Source organism: Cynocephalus volans, chromosome 16 (genome assembly GCF_027409185.1).
Source record: "Cynocephalus volans isolate mCynVol1 chromosome 16, mCynVol1.pri, whole genome shotgun sequence".
In the NCBI taxonomy this organism is placed as follows: Eukaryota; Metazoa; Chordata; class Mammalia; order Dermoptera; family Cynocephalidae; genus Cynocephalus; species Cynocephalus volans.
In genome coordinates this window covers 43,694,782-43,714,471 of record NC_084475.1, presented here as the reverse complement: position 1 = coordinate 43,714,471, position 19,690 = coordinate 43,694,782, and the positions used below count along the sequence as shown (strand labels likewise).

The 19,690-nt window shown below is 42.9% G+C and overlaps 1 protein-coding gene across 2 annotated transcripts in view; it reads right to left on the bottom strand.

Annotated features, from left to right (window-relative positions):
• DMRT1 (doublesex and mab-3 related transcription factor 1) overlaps positions 1–19,690 on the bottom strand; it is a 96,221-nt gene that overhangs the window by 54,523 nt on the left and 22,008 nt on the right. For both annotated transcript variants that reach the window (XM_063081350.1, XM_063081351.1), the window contains one exon: positions 7,689–7,972. In XM_063081350.1, the coding sequence (XP_062937420.1) occupies positions 7,689–7,972 (284 nt within the window). The remainder of the gene's footprint in view (positions 1–7,688; positions 7,973–19,690) is intronic.

The window sequence follows — 19,690 nt, the reverse complement described above, 5'->3', positions numbered from 1 at the left end:
CCTGCCTGATTCTCTGGGTCTGACGCCGGCTCAACCCGAAGGGTCGGAATCTGAGCACTCGAAGAGTCTCTTCTATCTACTTTCTTGACTCTTGCTGAGACCTGACTTTCCTTCTAACTTCACCGCACAGAGTCCTCCTTTTATGTTATCCTGCTTCCCTTGCTGCTTTGAGTATCAGTGTGTGTCGAGAGAGCAGTGCAAGTGAAGCAGAAAGTTAAGTCCACACAATTGCTAAAGGAACCATACTGAAGCCCCTGAAGAACTTTGCTATTGTCATGGGGACACAATGACCAATGCAGTGGTTTCCAGACTCTGGATTTCACAGACCAGTAAAATGTACTTTAAAAAGGGGAGGGGGGAAGGAGACAGTGGGTGCCAACATTTTATATTGTAAGGGCATTTCCAAAACAAAAAAAGTCCTGCCATCTAAAAGAATCATCAGTTTATTTTTTTTTAAGTTGGAAAGGTACAGTCTCAATAAAAACAATTTTTTTAATTGAATAATTTAGCTTTAAGAAAAACTCATGTGTCCTTATGTTCCTCCTTTCTCTGTGAACTGGCATTGGAGACATTCTGCATACATAATAGTGAACTGCTAGACACATTCTCAGTAAAATAAGGAAAAAGACAATGACTCCTGTGCCCACTTTTATCTAAGCTGAGCAATGCACTAAGAACATACATCAGAGCTGAAGGTATTTAAAGGGAAGAAAACTCTCAGGATCAATGTTTCTATAAAACAACTGCCTACCTAGCAACTCCAAAATGAGCAATCATAAAATTATTAGAGTTACAGAGTTCACAAAAGTGGCCAAATGCAAAATAAATATACCACATCACAGCAACAGAACAAGAATTTCTTTTATACATCAACAGAAATTTATGCCTCTGTAAACCCCTTCCAAAAGCCAAATTACGATTGTGAGTTAGCCCTAATACCTCAGGCAAATACCTTATCTGTTTTCAAGCACCTTTCCTGAGGCAAGAAATTACTTTAAATGTTTTAAATGGAATAGGTCTTCATAAATTCTGCTTAGGTCTGCTTGCAAACTTTGTCAGTTTTTCCTCCCAGAGGAAAAAGCCAGTCAATGTCTCTCTACCAACAGACAGTGGCCAACAACCAGTCTGCTCTAACAGGGGAAGCCAGCGCTAGTTTAACCTGCCGATGTCGTGGGCCATGGGACTGGGCAGCACGCACCTGGCTTACGGTGAGGTGCCCAGGTCAGCTTCCTCAGGCAAGTCACTCGTACTGTCTCAGCCCACAGCTACCCAAGTTTGCGGTGATCAGATGCACATCATCTGGGAGACCTGCCAGTGGAGCTCAGTGGCCTCAGGCAAGCACAGAAATTGATAGAAGTCTCCTCCTCCGTCTTAAACACGAAAGTGGATTTTGTATTCTACTGCCTTCTCCCTATTTTATCGATTTTTGAAATTTTAATATTTAAAAATAATGACCATTAATTGTCACTGTCTCCCTGGGAATGGGCACCAGCTTTAAGCCTTGGCTTCGTAAACCCTCACCCCCAACGCGGGAGTCCTCTGCACAGCTGCAGAGACGCTGTGATGGTTCCCACACAGTGTACACCCAGAAAGTCACTTCTTTTGGCTATTCTTTTAGCTAACAGGTTGTCCCGATGCTGAGCCACAATAAATTTTTTAAAAGTCGGTATAGAAACAAGGGCCCCAACAGGCTGCTGTTAGGTTGGGGAACACAGGCAGGCAGACAGGCAAGCAATCAAAAGGCTTTTCTAAGTGCCCTGCCCAGCCCTCTGGCCCTCAGCAGGCTGAAGGGGCGGCAGTGCCATCCCTGGAGCACCCACAAGGGGGTGCTTTTTTTTCTGTGCTCCAAGTCCCAGATGCCAGAATCTGGTTTCCTTCCTGCCTGTATCTCAGTTTCAAAGACAGGACTACTTAGGTGATCCCCAACTTCCCGTGTGATAACAGCGGCCTGCCCCCAGGACCTATTTTTCTCCATTTTTGTCTGTTCTGTTCAGGGGTCAATTTCTAGCATATTGTATAGGCCCTTAATGCATGTTTATTTAATATCAGCAGACTTCAAAAAGTTTACGGAAAAACAATTGAGAGATACTATGCACCTTTCCGTGAACTTTCTGAAATACCCTCGTACATGAATGCATTCCAGCAAGGTGCCCAGCTGTCAATGGGCAACCATCTCAGGAAATGCTTCAGACAAAGACCAAAATAACCATGAGAAGGCATGAAATCACCTATGTTTCCTTCTGACCACACCTTAGCTGTGGTTGGGATGTAAGTCTGTACATCTGGTGGCACAAGCTTCGGAAAAGCAATTGAGAGGGTGCCTGCCACAGGGACTGAAAGGAGATCCTAGGGATAGCCCGGAGTCCTCCCATATTTATTTCTGCTCACTTGATATGCACCTCTCCCTTGTCAACCTGGTACAACATGTTTATTTAAGAGATAATGTTGCTGTGGAGGAGTGCACAAGGCAATAAACAGCTTTTGCAGGCAATTAAATGCAGAAGTGAAATTGAGCTGCTGGTCAGGAGAACCAGCCATTCATCCTGAGTTTGTTCCAGTGTCACAAATGTTATTCCTGTTTCACAACAGGACAGGAATCTGTGATTGGGCCACAAATCTCCACAGGCTGCAGACAGACCAAAAGCATTAAAGCAGCTCTCAGCATGCAAGGCATTAACACGGAAGAGCCTTGGATTCTGGAATGCTGACCCAAGAGACTGCTCTTTTTTAAAAAAACAAAAAAAAACCCTGATTTTGCATTTAGTAGGTGCTCAATGATTCTTTGCAGCTTCTTTGATTTTATAGGCAGATCTGCAAGAAGTCTGAACTCTACAATAAAAAGATGAATTCTTTTTGCAAATAATCCAATACCCTTTCTATTCTTCTCTCAGGGTTCTAACTTAAAAAAATTATAATTCTCTCCACTGGAGTCAGTTTTTTCTAGGAACCAGAAAGGAGCTAGCTCTTGGCTAAAAGACATTCACAGTTCCCCTGACACACACTGATACTCAAAGCAGCTAGGGAAGCAGGATAACATAAAAGGAGGACTCTGTGTGGTGAAGTCAGAAGGAAAGTCAGGTCTCAGCAACAGAGTCAAGAAAAGATGAAAGAGACTCTTCAAGTCCTCAGATTCCAGCCCTTCCATTGAGCCAGAGTCAGACCCAGGGAATCAATCAGGAGAGAACGGCACAGGTGCTCTCCAGGTGGAGCTGGGGGGCCTTCCACAAAGGAGGTAGAAAAGTAGGACAGAAACCAAGGGAGAGACCCCCCACACTCCCCGGAAAGCTGCCACCAGGAGAAGCAAGGCACCATCCAAAGAGCAGAAACAAACAGCAGAGAGCAACACGAGGAGGAAACTCTCCCATCCTAGACTGTACCCGACACCTCTGCTATAAGGATCACTCTGGTTAAAAAGTGAGCTGTCCAGGTCCTATGCCTTCAACATTAGCTAAAAGTATTATCTGTAGGTTTTTACTATTTCATTAATATTTCTTTATAACATCTTAATATTTCTTTATAACATCCTAATAAACATATGTTGTATCATTATAACCTTTACCTATGCTTTGCATTTTCTATTTCCTATCTGGATCAAATCCTTCCGCAATGATATAAAACCATGCTGCATTCATACTTAGTCCGTATTCATATGCCACAGTCTTGTAATAATACTAAAATGTGCATTACTTATACCCCATCTTGTCACAAAAGGAATCTAAGATAGCTAACTAAAATACATGCGAACAAATGGCGAAGAATAGTTTAAAAAGGGGGTGGGGGCAAGTGGAAATAATGATCACTGAAACACATTACAGTTAATATTGGCTAACACTTCATGGTTTACACATACACTAATGATCTCACTCAGTTACCACACTGTCTTATGTATCCATGCAACATTCCTATGAAGATAGTACTAATCCCACTTTACAGATAAGAAAACCAATATTCAGAGGGTTAAGTATTTTGCTCAAGGTTACATCATTAAACCACAAGTTAGAACTGAACAGAGATCTTGCAGAGTCCATGTTTTCTAAAGCATGCCTTATTGTTCCCCTAAATCAATAGACCTCTGGTCATCAACCCACTGAAATGCTGGGCAAATCCCTTCAGCTCCTGGCCTCAGTTTTCTCTACAGCAAGAGGGGGTGGACTAGATCTCTTTAATATCCATTTCAGCTCTGATCATCAAAGGACTGATTTTCATCTGTCATTTTGCAAATTGATGGGTTATATCTCTGTTGGCTCTTGTATTTTTAATGTAACAGTTTATTTCCACTAGAACTAATTCTTGTGGGCATGACTAAAAAACTGTAAGTCAAGCTTATGTTGACATTGGTTAAAAGATTAATACACACTCATAAAATGTTAGACTTAGAAGGAACAGAGAGGCCATATGGAGGCACCCCTCAAGCAAATTGTTAGTATCATTTTTTATATTACACGTGTGTTGCACGTTTGCCTGAATGTGCATTAGTGATAATCACATCCAGAGAAAATCAGTATGCAGCTTCCAAAAGTAACTTTGAAATAGCAAGGAATTCAGCATATTTTAAATACTGAGGCCAAAACTGCATATTTCAGGAAAGCATCAGGGTCTATCCTCAGCTGTCTAAAGTAATGACAGATCAGCACTGTTCTAGAAGTTTCTGCTCATTTCTGACATCCACAAGTGAAGAAAGAAAATCAGAAGAGAGTTCCAAGATGATGTCCAATGGAAAAGAAAGGACTTGGGTAGAAATTCTAAGCCCTAAAAAACTAGAGGGCCTCAGTTTTCATTGCTCCTACAGGTACAGTTCAACTGCTGAGACATTCTGCACTTTCCCCAGAGGTCTCAGCTCACAGAGGACTCCTGGGAGGTAGTTTCCAAGCCCTAAATTCGACGCAGACCCGGTGATAACCAGACGGTACTGAAACACCCACTTTGGAGCCAGACAGGCATGGATTCAAACCCTGGCTCTCCCACCTGGAAGCTATGTGACCTCGGATAAGTCTGCCCTCTAACTCTCAATGTCCTCACCTGTAAAAGGGACAATGCCACTTGCCCCCTATGGCAGTGAGGAGGATTAACTGCTCAATAAATGAAAGCTCTCATTACTGATGCTATTAACTAAAAAGAATGAGCATCACCCACAGTAGGAGAGAAGGACTTATTGCTGCAAAATAATTTGTTACATGAGAATGCATCACTGACAGCGACTGGCTAGGAAATAAGATGACTTAAGCCCAGGCCTCTGTGAAAACAAAGTCATAAATTAAATGCTGCCTCAGTGTCTCTCCTGGGGCTCTAACCAGCAGTGCCTCTCTCCAGTCCAGCTCTAGGGAAGGCACTAAGCATCCAAACTGCACATCCCCACAGGACTACGAAAGTTTAACCAAGATCTTTCCTGTCACCCTGGCCAGCAGGTAGACACTGTGAGTCAAGCTTCTCTCTCAGCAGAACTTGCCCTCAGGGGAATCTGTCCTTGGGCACAGAAGGTGAGGCAGCTCTCAAAGACCAGGCAATAGTGCTGCCCAAGACAGCTCATCTCCCTGGGCTGTCCCCAGGAGAGTAGACCTCGGTAGGGGACATCCAAGGAAATTCAAGACCTCTGTCATACCTTGCCCAGGTTTTCCAGGTAGAGTAAAAATAAATATTAGTGTGTCAGGCATCATCTGAGAGATTTTGACCAAATCGGAGGGCCAAATAATTTAGGAGATTTCTGACTTGGCTCTAAAGTTGATCTTGAGCTGGCTCTTTCTTTTAGAAAAACACTTGAATTTTCCTTTCTTATCCTTTATCACCTAAGCCAAAGGTTCACAGACCTTCCCACCTACTTTATCTTCAAAGTCTGGAAGCAGCGAGCAAACCAGGACACCCCAGTAGCAGCCCCTGGTTCCTAGGAATCTGCAGGATAAGATGCTTTTTTAAAACTTTAAGATACTTCTTTCTTCCTTTAGGGAGGAGAGTCTCCAGTAGGAATTAACCTAGAACCTGCCCCACATCGTAAAATCCAACTGCACTTTGAGAGGCCTGAAGGGGTCCAGCTCGAATTTCCATAAATTATCACATCTCCTCTACGCTCATATTAGCTCTCAACTGTATTATCCCTGTGTTTTAACCTCCCCTCAAAAAAAAGTATGATTCCAAAAATAAAATGAATGGAAAACTTAGGAAAATGTGTAGTTCAGGGGATTAAAACTGAGTTTTTAATATGCCCCAGAAGCCAGATCCCTGAGTGTGGCAAGAAAATCCAAAATGTGGGGAGACTTGAATATTAACAACTTCCCCACGCCTAAAAAAGGCAGAGGCAAAATGGAATAGAATTACTTAGAGGAAAATTTAAATGTACGTTTTTTGAAGTGGGCTTAAGAATGTGAAAGACTTTTTAAAAAGCTGACCTCACAGAAGCAGAGAGTACAACAAGTGTTGCCAGGACTGGAGGGTGGGGGAGATGGGGAGATGTCAGCCAAAGGGTACAAACTTTCAGTTACGAGATAAATAAGTTCTGGGAGTCTCATGTAGACTATAGTTAACAATACTGTATTGTATACTTGAAAAATGCTGAGAGAGGAGACCTTAAGTGTTCTCACCACGGACAGACAAATAGCAACTATGTGAGGTGACGGACGTGTTAATGAACTTGATTGTGGTCATCACTGTTCAATTCACACATATCAAATCATCATGCTGCATACCTTAAATATATACAATTTTTATATGTCAATCATACCTCATTAAAAGCTGGGGAAACAAAAAAGAAGAAAAGGGAACACGTCAAACACTTGCACAGAACTCCCGAATATACATGTTGCATTTTGTTAGAATCAAATCCCAACGGAGAAAGCCTGAGCATGGTAAATGCATCTAAATGAGAGCAGTTCTCACAGAATCCTAACACCTTTCAGTTGGACGAGGGCTTGGAGGTGTTGAGTTTAACCTCTCATGCTAACATATTCCCACACATACATGGCAACCTAGCCTCTGAATGCTTTTGGTGCCTTGAATCTAATGCACTGGCCAGATGGAAATGGTTACAACCGAGGAAGCAGAACAGCTCTAGATAGATGCTCCTTCCCTGATAGAGCAAAGTGCTTTGTTTTACTCCAAATATTAAAAGCTCTTGATTGCACACTATTTCTAAAATACATACTTAGATTATGAAAGACTGACCTCCATTTCTAGCTAAAAACACACCCAAGTTGGCCCAGCACAACAGTGACCTAATTCCTTTTCTTAACTTTTTTCCCCCAAAAAACACAGATTATAACATTTTTCCTCCTCAGGGCGCAAAATGCATCACAAAGATTACTGCCACCCAGAAGGCTGCACCTGGCATTTTCTAAGCCACTCAACGAAAAGGGCAGACAAGGCTGGTGGGGGGGGGTGGGGGGCCTCATCCAGAGGCTACTTGTGAGTCTGACTCCAGTCAGCTAGGCATTTATGCAAAATGACATTGAAAAAAAATGAGAAAAGCAATATTTGAAAAAATATATGCATATTTTTTTACAATTCCTTGCAGCCAACCTCTGGGGTTAAATGGCGTTATTGGCAGAGTGAAAAATTCTTTACACATTTTGCATACTGTAACTGCACATGTATGTAGAATTGGGTGTGCACATGTGTGTATGTGTGGGTGCACGTGTGTGCACACCTCTATGTGTGTGTGTTTTTCACATATCCCGATCACTCTCTGGGTAGTATCATACCTGCCACTGGTTTCCTGTCTGACCAGGCACATAAGGTGCTGGGAGGCTCCGTAGGCTGTTCTTCATGGGGGATCCCCCGAGGGGACTTCCCACATCCCCAGAAGAGGCATCAGCAGCCAAGGCCATGGAGTACTGCGGGTAGTTGTACAGATTGTTGTAGTAAGGGAACAGAGACGGCTGGTAGAAGCTGCTGTAGTAGGAGGAGTCTGAAACCAGGTCAGGTGTGTTCTCCACGTGCCCTCTGCTGGTAACAGCAGGAACATCCTGGATGACCATGCGTCCCTCTAAAAAAGGAAAAAAAAAAAAAAAAGAAAAGACAACATGGTGTTAACGTGGGGTCCACAAAACTTTACCTCTAAACCTTGGCAACGTATCACCTTCCTCCCAAAGACGTGCAGAGAAAAGCACTTTGAATATGCAGAGGCAAAACCGTTTGCTGCCACTTCTGTAGCCAAAATGAAGAAGGGTTGCTAAGACCGGCTTCAGTCCAGTGGCACAGCTGAAAGACCCTTACTGATTATTTTTACAAGAACACCAAAAATCTTCCAGAGGTAATTTTAATTACATGAAGGCTGACAGTGTAAGGTCTACCCAGAAATTCCTAACCCGATGTCAAGAAACTGGAGATCAAATCTAGTTAACCTGTCTGTACATTCTTAATCATAAAATTAATTATACTTCACTTTAAAAAAAGTAAATAAATATCTCAGAACCCTAACTATGGCAGCCACATAGATGTGTCAGAATGTCAAAGCAACAGGTTAAGAGTTTAAGCAAACATTGTTTCTTTAACTTCCTTCCACAGCTGACATTGTATCCTTCAGAAGTCTGGACAATGGTGTGGACCAAGGGTAGACAACTTCTGTAAAAGGTCAGTAAGAAACTCTTTCAGGTTCTGTGGACCATCCAGTCACCGTTGCAGCATGGTTGTGCTGCAAAACTTTATTCACAAAAACAGGCAGTGGGCCTTGGCCCAAAGGCTGTGGTTTGCCAACTCCTGGTGTAGACACTAAACTATTTATGGTCAATTCCAATAAACAACTGAATGAACTCCTAAGTTATCCGTCCAATGGCCATTTATCAAGCAATGTTCTAAGAGCTGATCCAGAAGCCTGAAACGGCTCCAAAGTGTCAGGCTGTCGCTACCCAGAAGAAGTCCACAGTCTAGGATGAAAGACAGGCTGGGATCACAGGAGCACCACCACCCATTACTACACAGCAATACCCGTAAACTTCCATGGAAACTCAGAGGAAGGAGAGAAAGTTTGCAGCCTCAGAAGGAATTAAGGAGATCTTCGTGGAGAAAACTGCATCTGATTTGCACCTTGAAAGAAAAGCAAGAAATAGGTGAAAAATGAAGAAAGGAGAGGAAGGAGAAAAGGTCAGCAAGGACAGGGAATGGAGGCAGGAAGGTGGGGGGAGAGCGTGGAGTGATGGCTGGGGCTGTCAGGTTGAAGAGCCGAGTGACAACAGGGACAGAGCTCCTGTCCGAAAGGCACCAGGGCAAGGTGAGGGAAGCCATAGTCCAAGCTCCCTGGACTCTCCTTAGGATGTAGCAGGAACCACCAAGGATTTCTCAGCCAGGAGGTTACACACCTAGAGCTGTGCTTTGCAGAGACTCATCCAATGTAATTCTTAAGACAAGTGAAGGAGAGAGAGACCAGAGGCAGGGAGCTGCCGAGAGACCTCAGAAGAACACAAATGTCAGACAGGGGACCTCTTTCAGGGACATGTGGGGGATGACACTCGACAGAAGTGGAGGGCTGATGGGACGTCAGGAATTAAGATGCAGGAGAGGCAGAGGGCAGGAGCCTGGGTGTGGCAGAGGAGAGGGAGGCTGAGACTGGACACAGAGATCCAGGGGTCACAAGCCGGAGAAACTGGCTGCGTCTGAAGGGGGTAAAGGGAGTTTTTCCAGGAAAACAGAGACTCAAGGCTGGAACCGTATGGAAGGAAGAATGCGATGTCATGGAGGGTAAAGTTGCCATGGGCAGCAGAGGGGGCAGGCTGCGGTGTCAACTGCTACTAAGAGACCAAGCAAAGTTAGCTCTAGAAAAGACCATGAGACAACTAGGTCTTCGGGGTCTTGCATTTTAGCATGGTGGAGCAGGAGCTGACCTGCTGGAGAGCCAGGAGCGGTAAAGCAGCAAGGAAACAGAAGAGACGAGTACATTGAATGGCCTTCCCTCCCTCCAGAAGGTAAGGTCCAGCAGGAAGGGCACACCGCCTCTGGGCACACCACTGTGTCCCTGCACCCGACGTACTGCCAGACGCACGGTGGCAAACATCTGCCGAAGGGATCCAGGCATAATGGTTTTAAGTAGGTTGGCATCAAAAATATATGTGAGCTAAAAACGAGCTCTGGGGAGTCACAAGATCTTGTTATTTAATTTTAAAACACAGAGGAGGTTTAAACGTCCCTAGGCAGGGAGAGAAGGCTCATGGAGAAAAGTTCCCAGCACAGTGCATGGCTGAGGGATGACGCTCAGAAAGTGTCCACCAGCTGAACATGTGCAAGGAGGAGAAAGAAAGCAAGCAAGAAGCACATGCTCTGGAAGGTTTGAGTGAGACCGACGACAAAATATATTTTTAAAGCCTCATTTTAAAGACAGTATTGGGATCTCTTTTCTCTGAAAGGATACCAAATCCACCCACCTTAGGCTTCTGTAAATGTATTTCCAAGCCACTATTTATTCTCTCTTTCCTTTCTTCTCTCCTCTTTTCAGCTAGTGAGATGAGACATTCCAATTTTATGATTCCACACCACCAACTCTCCGGGTCTGGAGAGGGCACATGTCCATTCCCTTCTCCTGAGCCACCCCACTGGTCGTTGCTCTGATTTTAAACAACAACCTGGTAGCACAACTGGTGATTTTCAGTATCTAATTCTTTTGTTTCCCATGTTGTATCTTTACTGTTTATCTGATTGCAAAAGCAATACAAACTTCTCAAAAATGATAAATGAAATAAACATCTACATCAGAGAAAGAATGAAGAACATGCAGAGTCTCCAAAAAGCTCATGGAAAGATCCATATTATTTTCCAGTTCTATATTTCCATGAGCTTTCTGAAGTACCCTCGTATTCCTATCACCCAGTCATAAGCACTAGTGGTTCAATCCTACAGAATCTCACAGACATTGAGGAAGGCATGTGAGATGCTTGTTCCTGCCGCTGCAGTAGAAAAAAAAAAGGATATCCCTTAGGCACTGCCCTTCAAAATCAAGGTTCCTAATAAAGAAAATAAAATACAGCAGCATGCAAAGAATTAAATAGAAACCCAAGGACTCCAGAATCCTAGAAACAGGGCACAGCAAAGGATCCTGAATTTCTGCAGCATAACCTTAGTCAGAACCTTTTTATTGGGCCTCAGTTTATCAAGCAACAAAATAATGGCCATAATAACTCTCAAGGTAACAAGAGAATGACTTCAATAAACTGCATAGTAAACCTCAAATAAAATGCTATGTCAGGTCAAAGCAATGATTTGTTTTGCTACAGCTGACTGTAATTAGTTAAGAACACCATCATTTCTCCACTTACTCATATTTTATTTCGTCTTTCATGTTACACTGAGCTTTAGGAATATATTGATATATTTTAGTAAAGTTCTGTTTCATACCAGTCTTTAAATAATAAAACCATTTGAGCTTTGTAAGAGTAGATGCCTACATATTTTACACTCTTAAAACATTTAGGAACTCTTAAGTGAGATTTTAAAAAGTACTATGTTTATCAACCATCGAAGTCTATATTTTATTTTTTTTTATTTATTTATTTATTTATCTTTTGTCGTTTTTTCGTGACCGGCACTGGTCAGTCCTATATAGGATCCGAACCCGCGGCGGGAGCGTCGCCGCGCTGCCAGCGCAGCACTCTACCAAGTGCGCCACGGGCTCGGCCCGAAGTCTATATTTTAAAATTCAAATTAAAACTCTTGGTCAATGTGAAAGACGGATTTATGACTCCCAGCCCGTGTGTGCACACTACCAGGACATGGAAATGTCTCAACATTGAAATTAACACCATCCAACCACATTTGTCTAATCCAGTAGTTAGCAAAGTGGTCCCTGAATCAGCTACATCAGCATCACCTGGGAACTTGCAGAAAAGCAAATTCTCAGGTACCACAACAGACTTACTAAATCAGATACTCTGAGGGTGGGGCCCAGCAATCTGAGTTCTAACAAGTTCTCAGGAGATTATGATATGCTGAAAAGATTGAGACCCACTAGTCTGAAGTCTCAAACCAACTGCTCCATACATTATCCCTGAAAATATGTAATATCAGCATTATTGTTACAGTCCTGGCTATATAAAGAACAGAAAACAAATGAAATACCATTGTATAAAGAAATCGAGCTTCTACCTAAATCACTGCAGAGCTCAGATCATAAGCTGTGTGTGCTATGTGTATGTTGCTGCCAAAAGGTTCTGATTTTCATGGCTTACATCCAGGCTTTCATTAGTTCTAACCACAAAAACTTAATTCAACAATTCAAGTACTTATTCCATTTGACAAATATATATTAAGCATCTACTATGTGCCAGGCATTTGGTTAGGTGCAGCACTGCTGAGTCAAACTTTATTATTCCTCCTAAGACTTCTAGACAAACTGAATGAGCAGGTAATACAAAAAAACATTTATTCTTGACCTTAAGTTGTATTTTTATACCAATTTCTGATTCATTCATTAGTTATCAAATAACAAATATGTCCAAAGCTTTGCTTTGGATGCTGTCAAAGATGCAAAGAAATATTTTATATGTTTCATTTCTTCTTAAGAATTTTCAATCTATTTGGGAAAAGTAGGCATAGACTGAGAAACCTACAAAGCAATAATCTAAGTGCCACGTGATGGGGAGACCATGATAATGGAAAAGAAGGAATCTCATGAAAATTGCTGGCATGTCTGGTGTTCTGTGAATTCCCTTCACCAACCAAAGTACACTGCTAGTATCTGTCGAATGGAGACCAGAAGCCATACAGCTTCCCTTCTGACCCTTGCTTAACTGCTGAGTGACTCCAGCCTGAGAAGGAACATTTAGCTCCTCAGCCAGGCTAAGGGAGAGTAAGAATATAAACAGAATATGCTTTCTCTGCTGCAGCAGGGACCATGGCAGAATTCCCCAGAGTAACTAGAGACATTCTTGACAACACCAGGAAGTCATCAAAGCCAGTAAGTTGGCTAAGTATCCCTATTAATTGGTGATGAACCTGATAATAAAACTTCCAATTCATGAGCCACCTCACAAAATTTAAAATATGTGTATGTGTTTATATATATATATAATTTTTTTAAAGTGGTTTTCAACATACAAAGTATTGATAGGCTACTCCTAACTATACCCATTCTGAATCACAGAAAAAAAAATCACAGTAAGAACTGACAGCTGGCTCTGCAAACCTGTGCTGAATGTGCCAATATTTATCAGGTCTTTTGGCCTGACTGTGAATTCTCCCACCAGCCCATGCCACACGTGAACTGTGACAGGGACCTTTAAACTGCATGCCAATTCAACTAAGTACAGAGACCACAGAAGTATACTGGAAATGAAACATCTTAAGTTTGCTGAAAATTCTTCAGCTGGATTTCACTCTGTATTTTTCTAGAATAAAAATTGGCCAAAGTTATTCCACGATGATCTTAATAACAGAAAGCACAACAATATTGTTCCCAAGAGAATGTGGTAGCTTTCTTATCCCGTGCTTCCCTACAGAATTATCAACCCATAGGTCCTCTGCAAGATGCAAATGGAAATATGAAGTTAGATGTTCTAAGTGTTGTTATTACTGGTATACAGTCCTTATTTGTACAATAAGGAAGAAAGATCAGCAGGACTGGATCCAACAGCTAGGAAACACAACAGGAACTGGAGAAGTCTCTATGTGGAAAAATCACCACCAGCACTCCTCCCACAGACCAGGACCGAGCTCACTCCACCTCCCCTCGCACAGCGGCAGAGATGCTGCTGGCAGATGATCACTTCTGATTCTAATGCTCACATGCGTGGCTCTGCGCGCTCACCTTCTGAACATCCAGTTCTTTGATAAGACTTCACAACCCTTCTGCTACTTTTTCTTGCTCTAACATATGCACTGTGAAATATGATTCACTCCTTCATGAGAGACCAATACGCACACATGATAAATACCCTTATTGATCCTGGCATGGTATAGGCTGGTCTCCAGGCCCACGGCATATTAATAGTAGTTAACCAGTAATTCATTTTAAGGTAGGGGAAGGCTTTCCACGCCTCTTCTCCAGTGTCATGAGTCCCAGAGTTGCACGTTGAGTCCTTTATGTTCAAACCTGCACCCATATTCCCTTCAATGACAAAATCAAGCCATACAGTTTTCCATAGGAAATAAAAAATGTCACAAACGAAACCAAAATTTACCACTCACAATCACAACTTATGATTTACAATAATCTCATGTAAATGATTAGTTTATGTGTACTGGGTTTTGCCTTTGCAACCCCATACAGTGCATGGTGCCTGTCCTACTTAGCTTCTGAGTTTTACGAGTTACTAGTCACGCAAAATGTTTCACCAGTGAGTCCAAGATCTGAAAATTATCTGTCATCAACTAACAAGTGTTGAGCTAACGAACACGTTGTGAGGACAGTACAGGAAAGTACAGATCATTTCCCCCATTTTTTTTTTTAAGGAAAATTAAAGTCTTAAAGACTATGTCATTTGACGGCGACATTTCACACAGTCTGGGAGAAGACAGTGGGACGCCCTTCCCTGGAGGAAGAAGGCTTACTCAGCTGCTTTGCTTTCATTCAGCACTCTCTGCAGCAACCCTGTGTCCAGATTCCTCAACTCCTGGAATTTCCTAGATTTAGGAAAAATTGAGTAATCCAGGTGATGCCTCAGGACTCTTCCTCTGCAAGGCAGAGAACCTAGAGGGATATACAGGGGAGACAAGTCTTCCTGTGAGCTAACATCTAGCCCCCTAAGCACTCATACGCTTCCAAGAAGAAAAGGTCACCATGATGAGGAAATGGGTGGGTTTTCTGAGATAATCCAGAGCCTGTGCAGACCTGCTAAGTGAGGTGGCAGTGTACCCGCTGTTCCCCACCACTCACTGGTAACTGTGATGATAAACAAGGGAGGTCACCACAACCTGGCACCTGCCCCATCAGAAGAACAACTCATGTTCAATGCAAAAAACCTTTCCTGAGCACCTACTGTGCACAGGACAACTTGTTCAGAACTTTGGGGGACAGACAAAGGATGTAGCCCATGATCCCGCAGGCTCATTAGTAAAGGGGAGATTCCAAAACAAATGCATAGGAGACACTGACCAAGGCGATGGGAAAACACAGAAAAGTGTGCGGAGGAGGAAGAATCATTCCAACATTCACAGTACAAGTCATGCTGCTGCTGCTCCCTATGTCACTCTATTAATACAGGGTGTCAAAGGTAGTAGAGCTAATTTCTCCCTTTTCCCAGGGGAGTTGTTTCGGTTTTTAATGTAATTTGGTGCTGGAGAAATCTGCCAGTTCATTTTTCTTCTTGAGGTGAAGTTGGTGTTTAAAGACAGGAACAGGCTTGGTTCAAAGGGATGTGGGGCCTCAGTGGGGATGGTGGGCTTCGCGTATGGGATATGGCAAGAGTAAGTGAGAGAGTGAGAGAGTGAGAGAGAGAGAGAGAGAGAGAGAGAGTGTGTGTGTGTGTGTGTGTGTGTGGGCGAGGGGGGTTATTGAGCCCAACCCAATCACACAGGTCACACAAATCAAACAGGGACATACAGGGAAGGTGGGGAAAAGCAAACACAGGCCCGCAAGGCTAGCAGCCCTGATTTGAAAGAGGCTGCCCTGGGGCCACTGAACAGCCCAGTGACTAATAGCCCATCCATTGTGTGCAGCAACTCCCAAGGGCTGGGAGAAATGTAAAGAATAAGCAAAGGCCTTTACCTGGCCTCAAGGAGCTTGCTCTCTTGTGGTGGCGAAGAGTGCAAAGCAGAACATAAGGGGTCAGAAAAGGCTTCACAGCAGAAGAAACTTTTAAGTAAGGAAAGGTTCTGGATGTGCAAGGAATGAAAAAGGAATTCCAAGTCAAGGAAAGAGAGGAGACAGCACCAAAAAAGTTTGGGGGCACAAAAAAGTTTAAGAGAACAGCCTGCAGACCAGAACAGGTAGAGCACCATCCCCAGCAGGCTGAGAATGAGGGTGCTGTGGGCACAGCGGTACAGACTGGGCTCAGCAGCATGCTGATGCTGACCTGAAGGCATCCCTTGCATGCCCACTGCACGGGGTTCTGCCTCTCCCTCCCCTGATGCCTGCTCTCTGTCTCTCCCCCAACCTTCCACCGCTCTGACTGCCTCAGAATTCCCCAGGGTCACCCAGGCAAACTGTTAATCCTATGATGACAGTCAGATTGGGAGAAAACGCCACTTCTCTGACCCTCCTAGAAAAAGTCTCATGGCCATGAAAGCCTGTCTCATGGCCAAGAAAGCAATTTCCCTCTTTAGGCTAATTCAGAATGTCCTATCACCAGCAAGATATCATAGACAGTTTGGGACTCTGTTGACACCTCCCAGCAGACTGGAGGAGCACGAGGTGCCAGAAACAGGCCCGTGGCAAGGCTTGAGTATGGGAGTGCAGGAGAGAAGGGAAGATTCTCAACACGGATCCTTCCTTCAAGTTCTGTATTCTAAAAGAGACCTTACAGAGAACTCCTTCTCAGACTCGCTTAATATTTCCTACACTGAGGACATTTTAAATTAGGAATATTTTAGACTGACTGTGTATGTGTAATTACATCTCCACAGAAAAGGTCTGCTCTGAACCGTTCAGACAACTTAAAATGAAGATGCTTAATTTACCAGGGTCTTTTCTACAGGGCAGGAAGGGCGCTGAACAGAGAGGTGTCAAGGATACATATGAGTATCTAAGTTTGCTCATGGCCAACCCTGTGTATTTAGAATTCAGATCCTGCTTTTATAAGTTTCTTTTATAAATAAAGGCAGAGATGTTTGCCTTTGATCCTGCAGGTCTCAGAAGGTGATCTGAAGTGAAGGAGTCAACCTACATAAATGAGATGAGATTAAAAAAAAAAACCAATTACCCCTCCCCATATTGTTTCACACAGCTTTTGTTCAACTCAAGATTATACCCAGTTCAATTTAATATCTCTAGTTTTCAATCAGTCATTTGTCTTGTAAAATGTCTCAAGTTGTCATCAACAATAACTTACCCAATCCCTGAGATGGACTGAAGGGCCTCCCCAAGAACGTTTCAGAACCTGCCTTTAAACAGCAGATCTCACCCTTAGGAGAGTTGGGGGGGGTGTAAAATTCCCTGTGACCAGGCCAAACCTCAGACCACTTGACGTGAGAGGCTCTGGCGATGGAACCCATGTCCAACCCTCCCAGGATGACTCCAGTCTGCAGCAGGTTGGCAGCTGCTGTAAACCAACTGGAGGTTGGTGTTCTGATGTCAAGAACTCCTGCCCTTCCATCTTCCAGCAGCAACTGTCAAAATGTGCTGAGAGGCCCCCTGTCCACTGCCTTCCGAGGGCCCACAAGATCAATGTATTTCCACAATAACATAAAGATGTTCTTTGCCTTTTCCACTGTTGACACCTGCTCTGACGATCAGAAGCAGGCCTGGGAAACCGCTGGTGTCTTAGCACAAATCCAGGCAGCCCCTTGAACTGGACCCATGGGCATTTATTCCTCATTGCTATGAAGTAAAACATTAAAAATGTTTCAAATATATGTCAAATTTGCTTAAGATAACCTCGACAAAGCAGACAAAACAGAGTAACTTGATCAAATGTCTGCCTTTGAGAACACACAGGTCTTCTGAATACAGGGGGTCTTCAAACAGTACATGGAAAGATTCATATAATCTTTTAATCCTATTTTTCCATGAACTTTTTGGAAGTCTCCTTGTGTTGTGTGACTCAGGGTCAAGGACTCATAAAGCACTTCTTCTGCAGACCGAAGGGCATGACTACCTCGAAAAAGGCTCTGTCTAACTGTTAGAGTTAAGAACTGAACTCTTTTTTTTTTTAAGGAACACCATATCTTTGCAGGAATGACTGACAACAAACTATGGTTATTGAGACTTGGGTATATAGCAGATATTTTATTGAAAATGAACCAAGTGAGCTTGTCACTTCAAGGAAAGCAACTGACAGTATTTATTGACAAAATTTGAGCTTTCAAGTAAAAATAAGAATTTTGGAAAATTTATGCTCACCACTATGTGCTTGACAGCCTCCCAAACTTCAAGGCTCTTCTAGGAGATCACTAGTGATATTAATGAACGGGATTTTCTGATATTTTGTAGTAAAATGTGCCAACATTTGGAATATCTGCATCACTCAGCACACTAATATTTTCCAAATGACCAATGCATGATGTTATAAAGTTGTACAAGGATGAAAGATCCATTCAAAGTGCAAGACAGACCAATTAAACAAAAAGTTCATTTGAATTAAACAAAAAGTTCATTGACATGGTTTCAGCTTCCGCATTGCAACTAACCTTTAAGAAATTACCACTAGTCAAGTTTTGGTCTAGTATCAAAGAACAGTCACAATTATCTGAAAAGGCTATTAAAATACTTCTCTCCCTTTTCCAATTATTAATCTATGTGACAATGAATTTTCTTCATATATTTCAGTCAAACTGACACACTGGAGCAGCAGCTATGCAAACCCAGATGCATACTATTAAAAGCCAAGCATACAAGAGATTTCCAAAAATGTAAAACCATGCCACTCTCCTCACTAATTTTTGTTTGTTTGGGAAAAATAGTTATTTTTCATTAAAATATGTTACTTATGCTAACAAGTAATGGTTTATTATTATTTTAAAGGAATTAGTAAATATTTCTTTAACTTGTCAACTTTAGTTTCTAGTATGCTGTCAACAGATATAACACACTTAAACAAAAGTTCTTGAGATCCTCATAATTTTTAAAATTGTAAAGGGGTACTGCAACTAAAAAGTTGACGAAGTTCTGTCTTACAGGCTGTTCTTTCTAGGAGACTGATTTCAGAACAATTAGAGCACAGTGTCTCATCCTGAGCTACCTCTCTGAGTTGTATCTATACCAGGCAGCAGTAAAGTCCCAACTAGGCATCTCAGGCTTTATCCTTAAGCCTGAGACATTTCTTTCAATGAAATAGGCATTAACAACTACACAGTATGGCCAGGCAGAAAAACCTCAAGTTGACAGCACTGGCTCCCAAGTCAAATTGCTCGATCAGATCTGGAATCTACTGCTGCATGACCATGCGGCAAGTTACTTAACTTCTGCGTGTCCCAGAGTCTATATGCAACATGGGGCTATAACAGTACTTGAGGATTAAATGAGAGAATAGATCTAAAGTACTCAGAAAAGCTCTGACACATGGTAAGTGCTCAGTATATGTTAGCTATTATTGTCTTCACAATCACAACAGTGATAACATTTTCTGCCATCAGGCAAGAGTGCCACCAAACAAAGTCATCCTTGCTCCGAATGCTCGTCGTTAGGGTACTGCAGGAGGGCTTCACTGCACCTGGCGGGGCTCCCCGAATGCAGCAGAACTTGGAAAGGAGCGGAATCCTCCACTCCTGGCCTTCTCTGAGGTCAGACAGTAGCCTTGAGTGCAGTCGGTGTGATATTACTCCCTAAAGTCATAATCAGGAAATGCAGGAACAATATGTTTCTCCCACAAGGCAATCATGACAGGGCTATTTTAAATGTCAAACACAAACCTGGCACCAGGAAAGCAACAACTGCTCCTGGTGCCCCTCCTGCGAGGTCGGACCACCTCTACTTAGTGAGACAAACACAGCCAGGTGCAGCAGAGCTCATCCTTCCGTCCCTTTCCAAAATCCTGTCTCTGCCGGCCCCATGCCCTCCTTTATTCGATTCTGCTTTTGAGAAGCACAGCTCCCACGGTGGTGCTTCCATTAAGACAAGAGACTGTGTTTACTTGGGGGGGCTGCTGCAGTTCCAGAGCTGAACTTTTAGCTTGAACTATAAAGT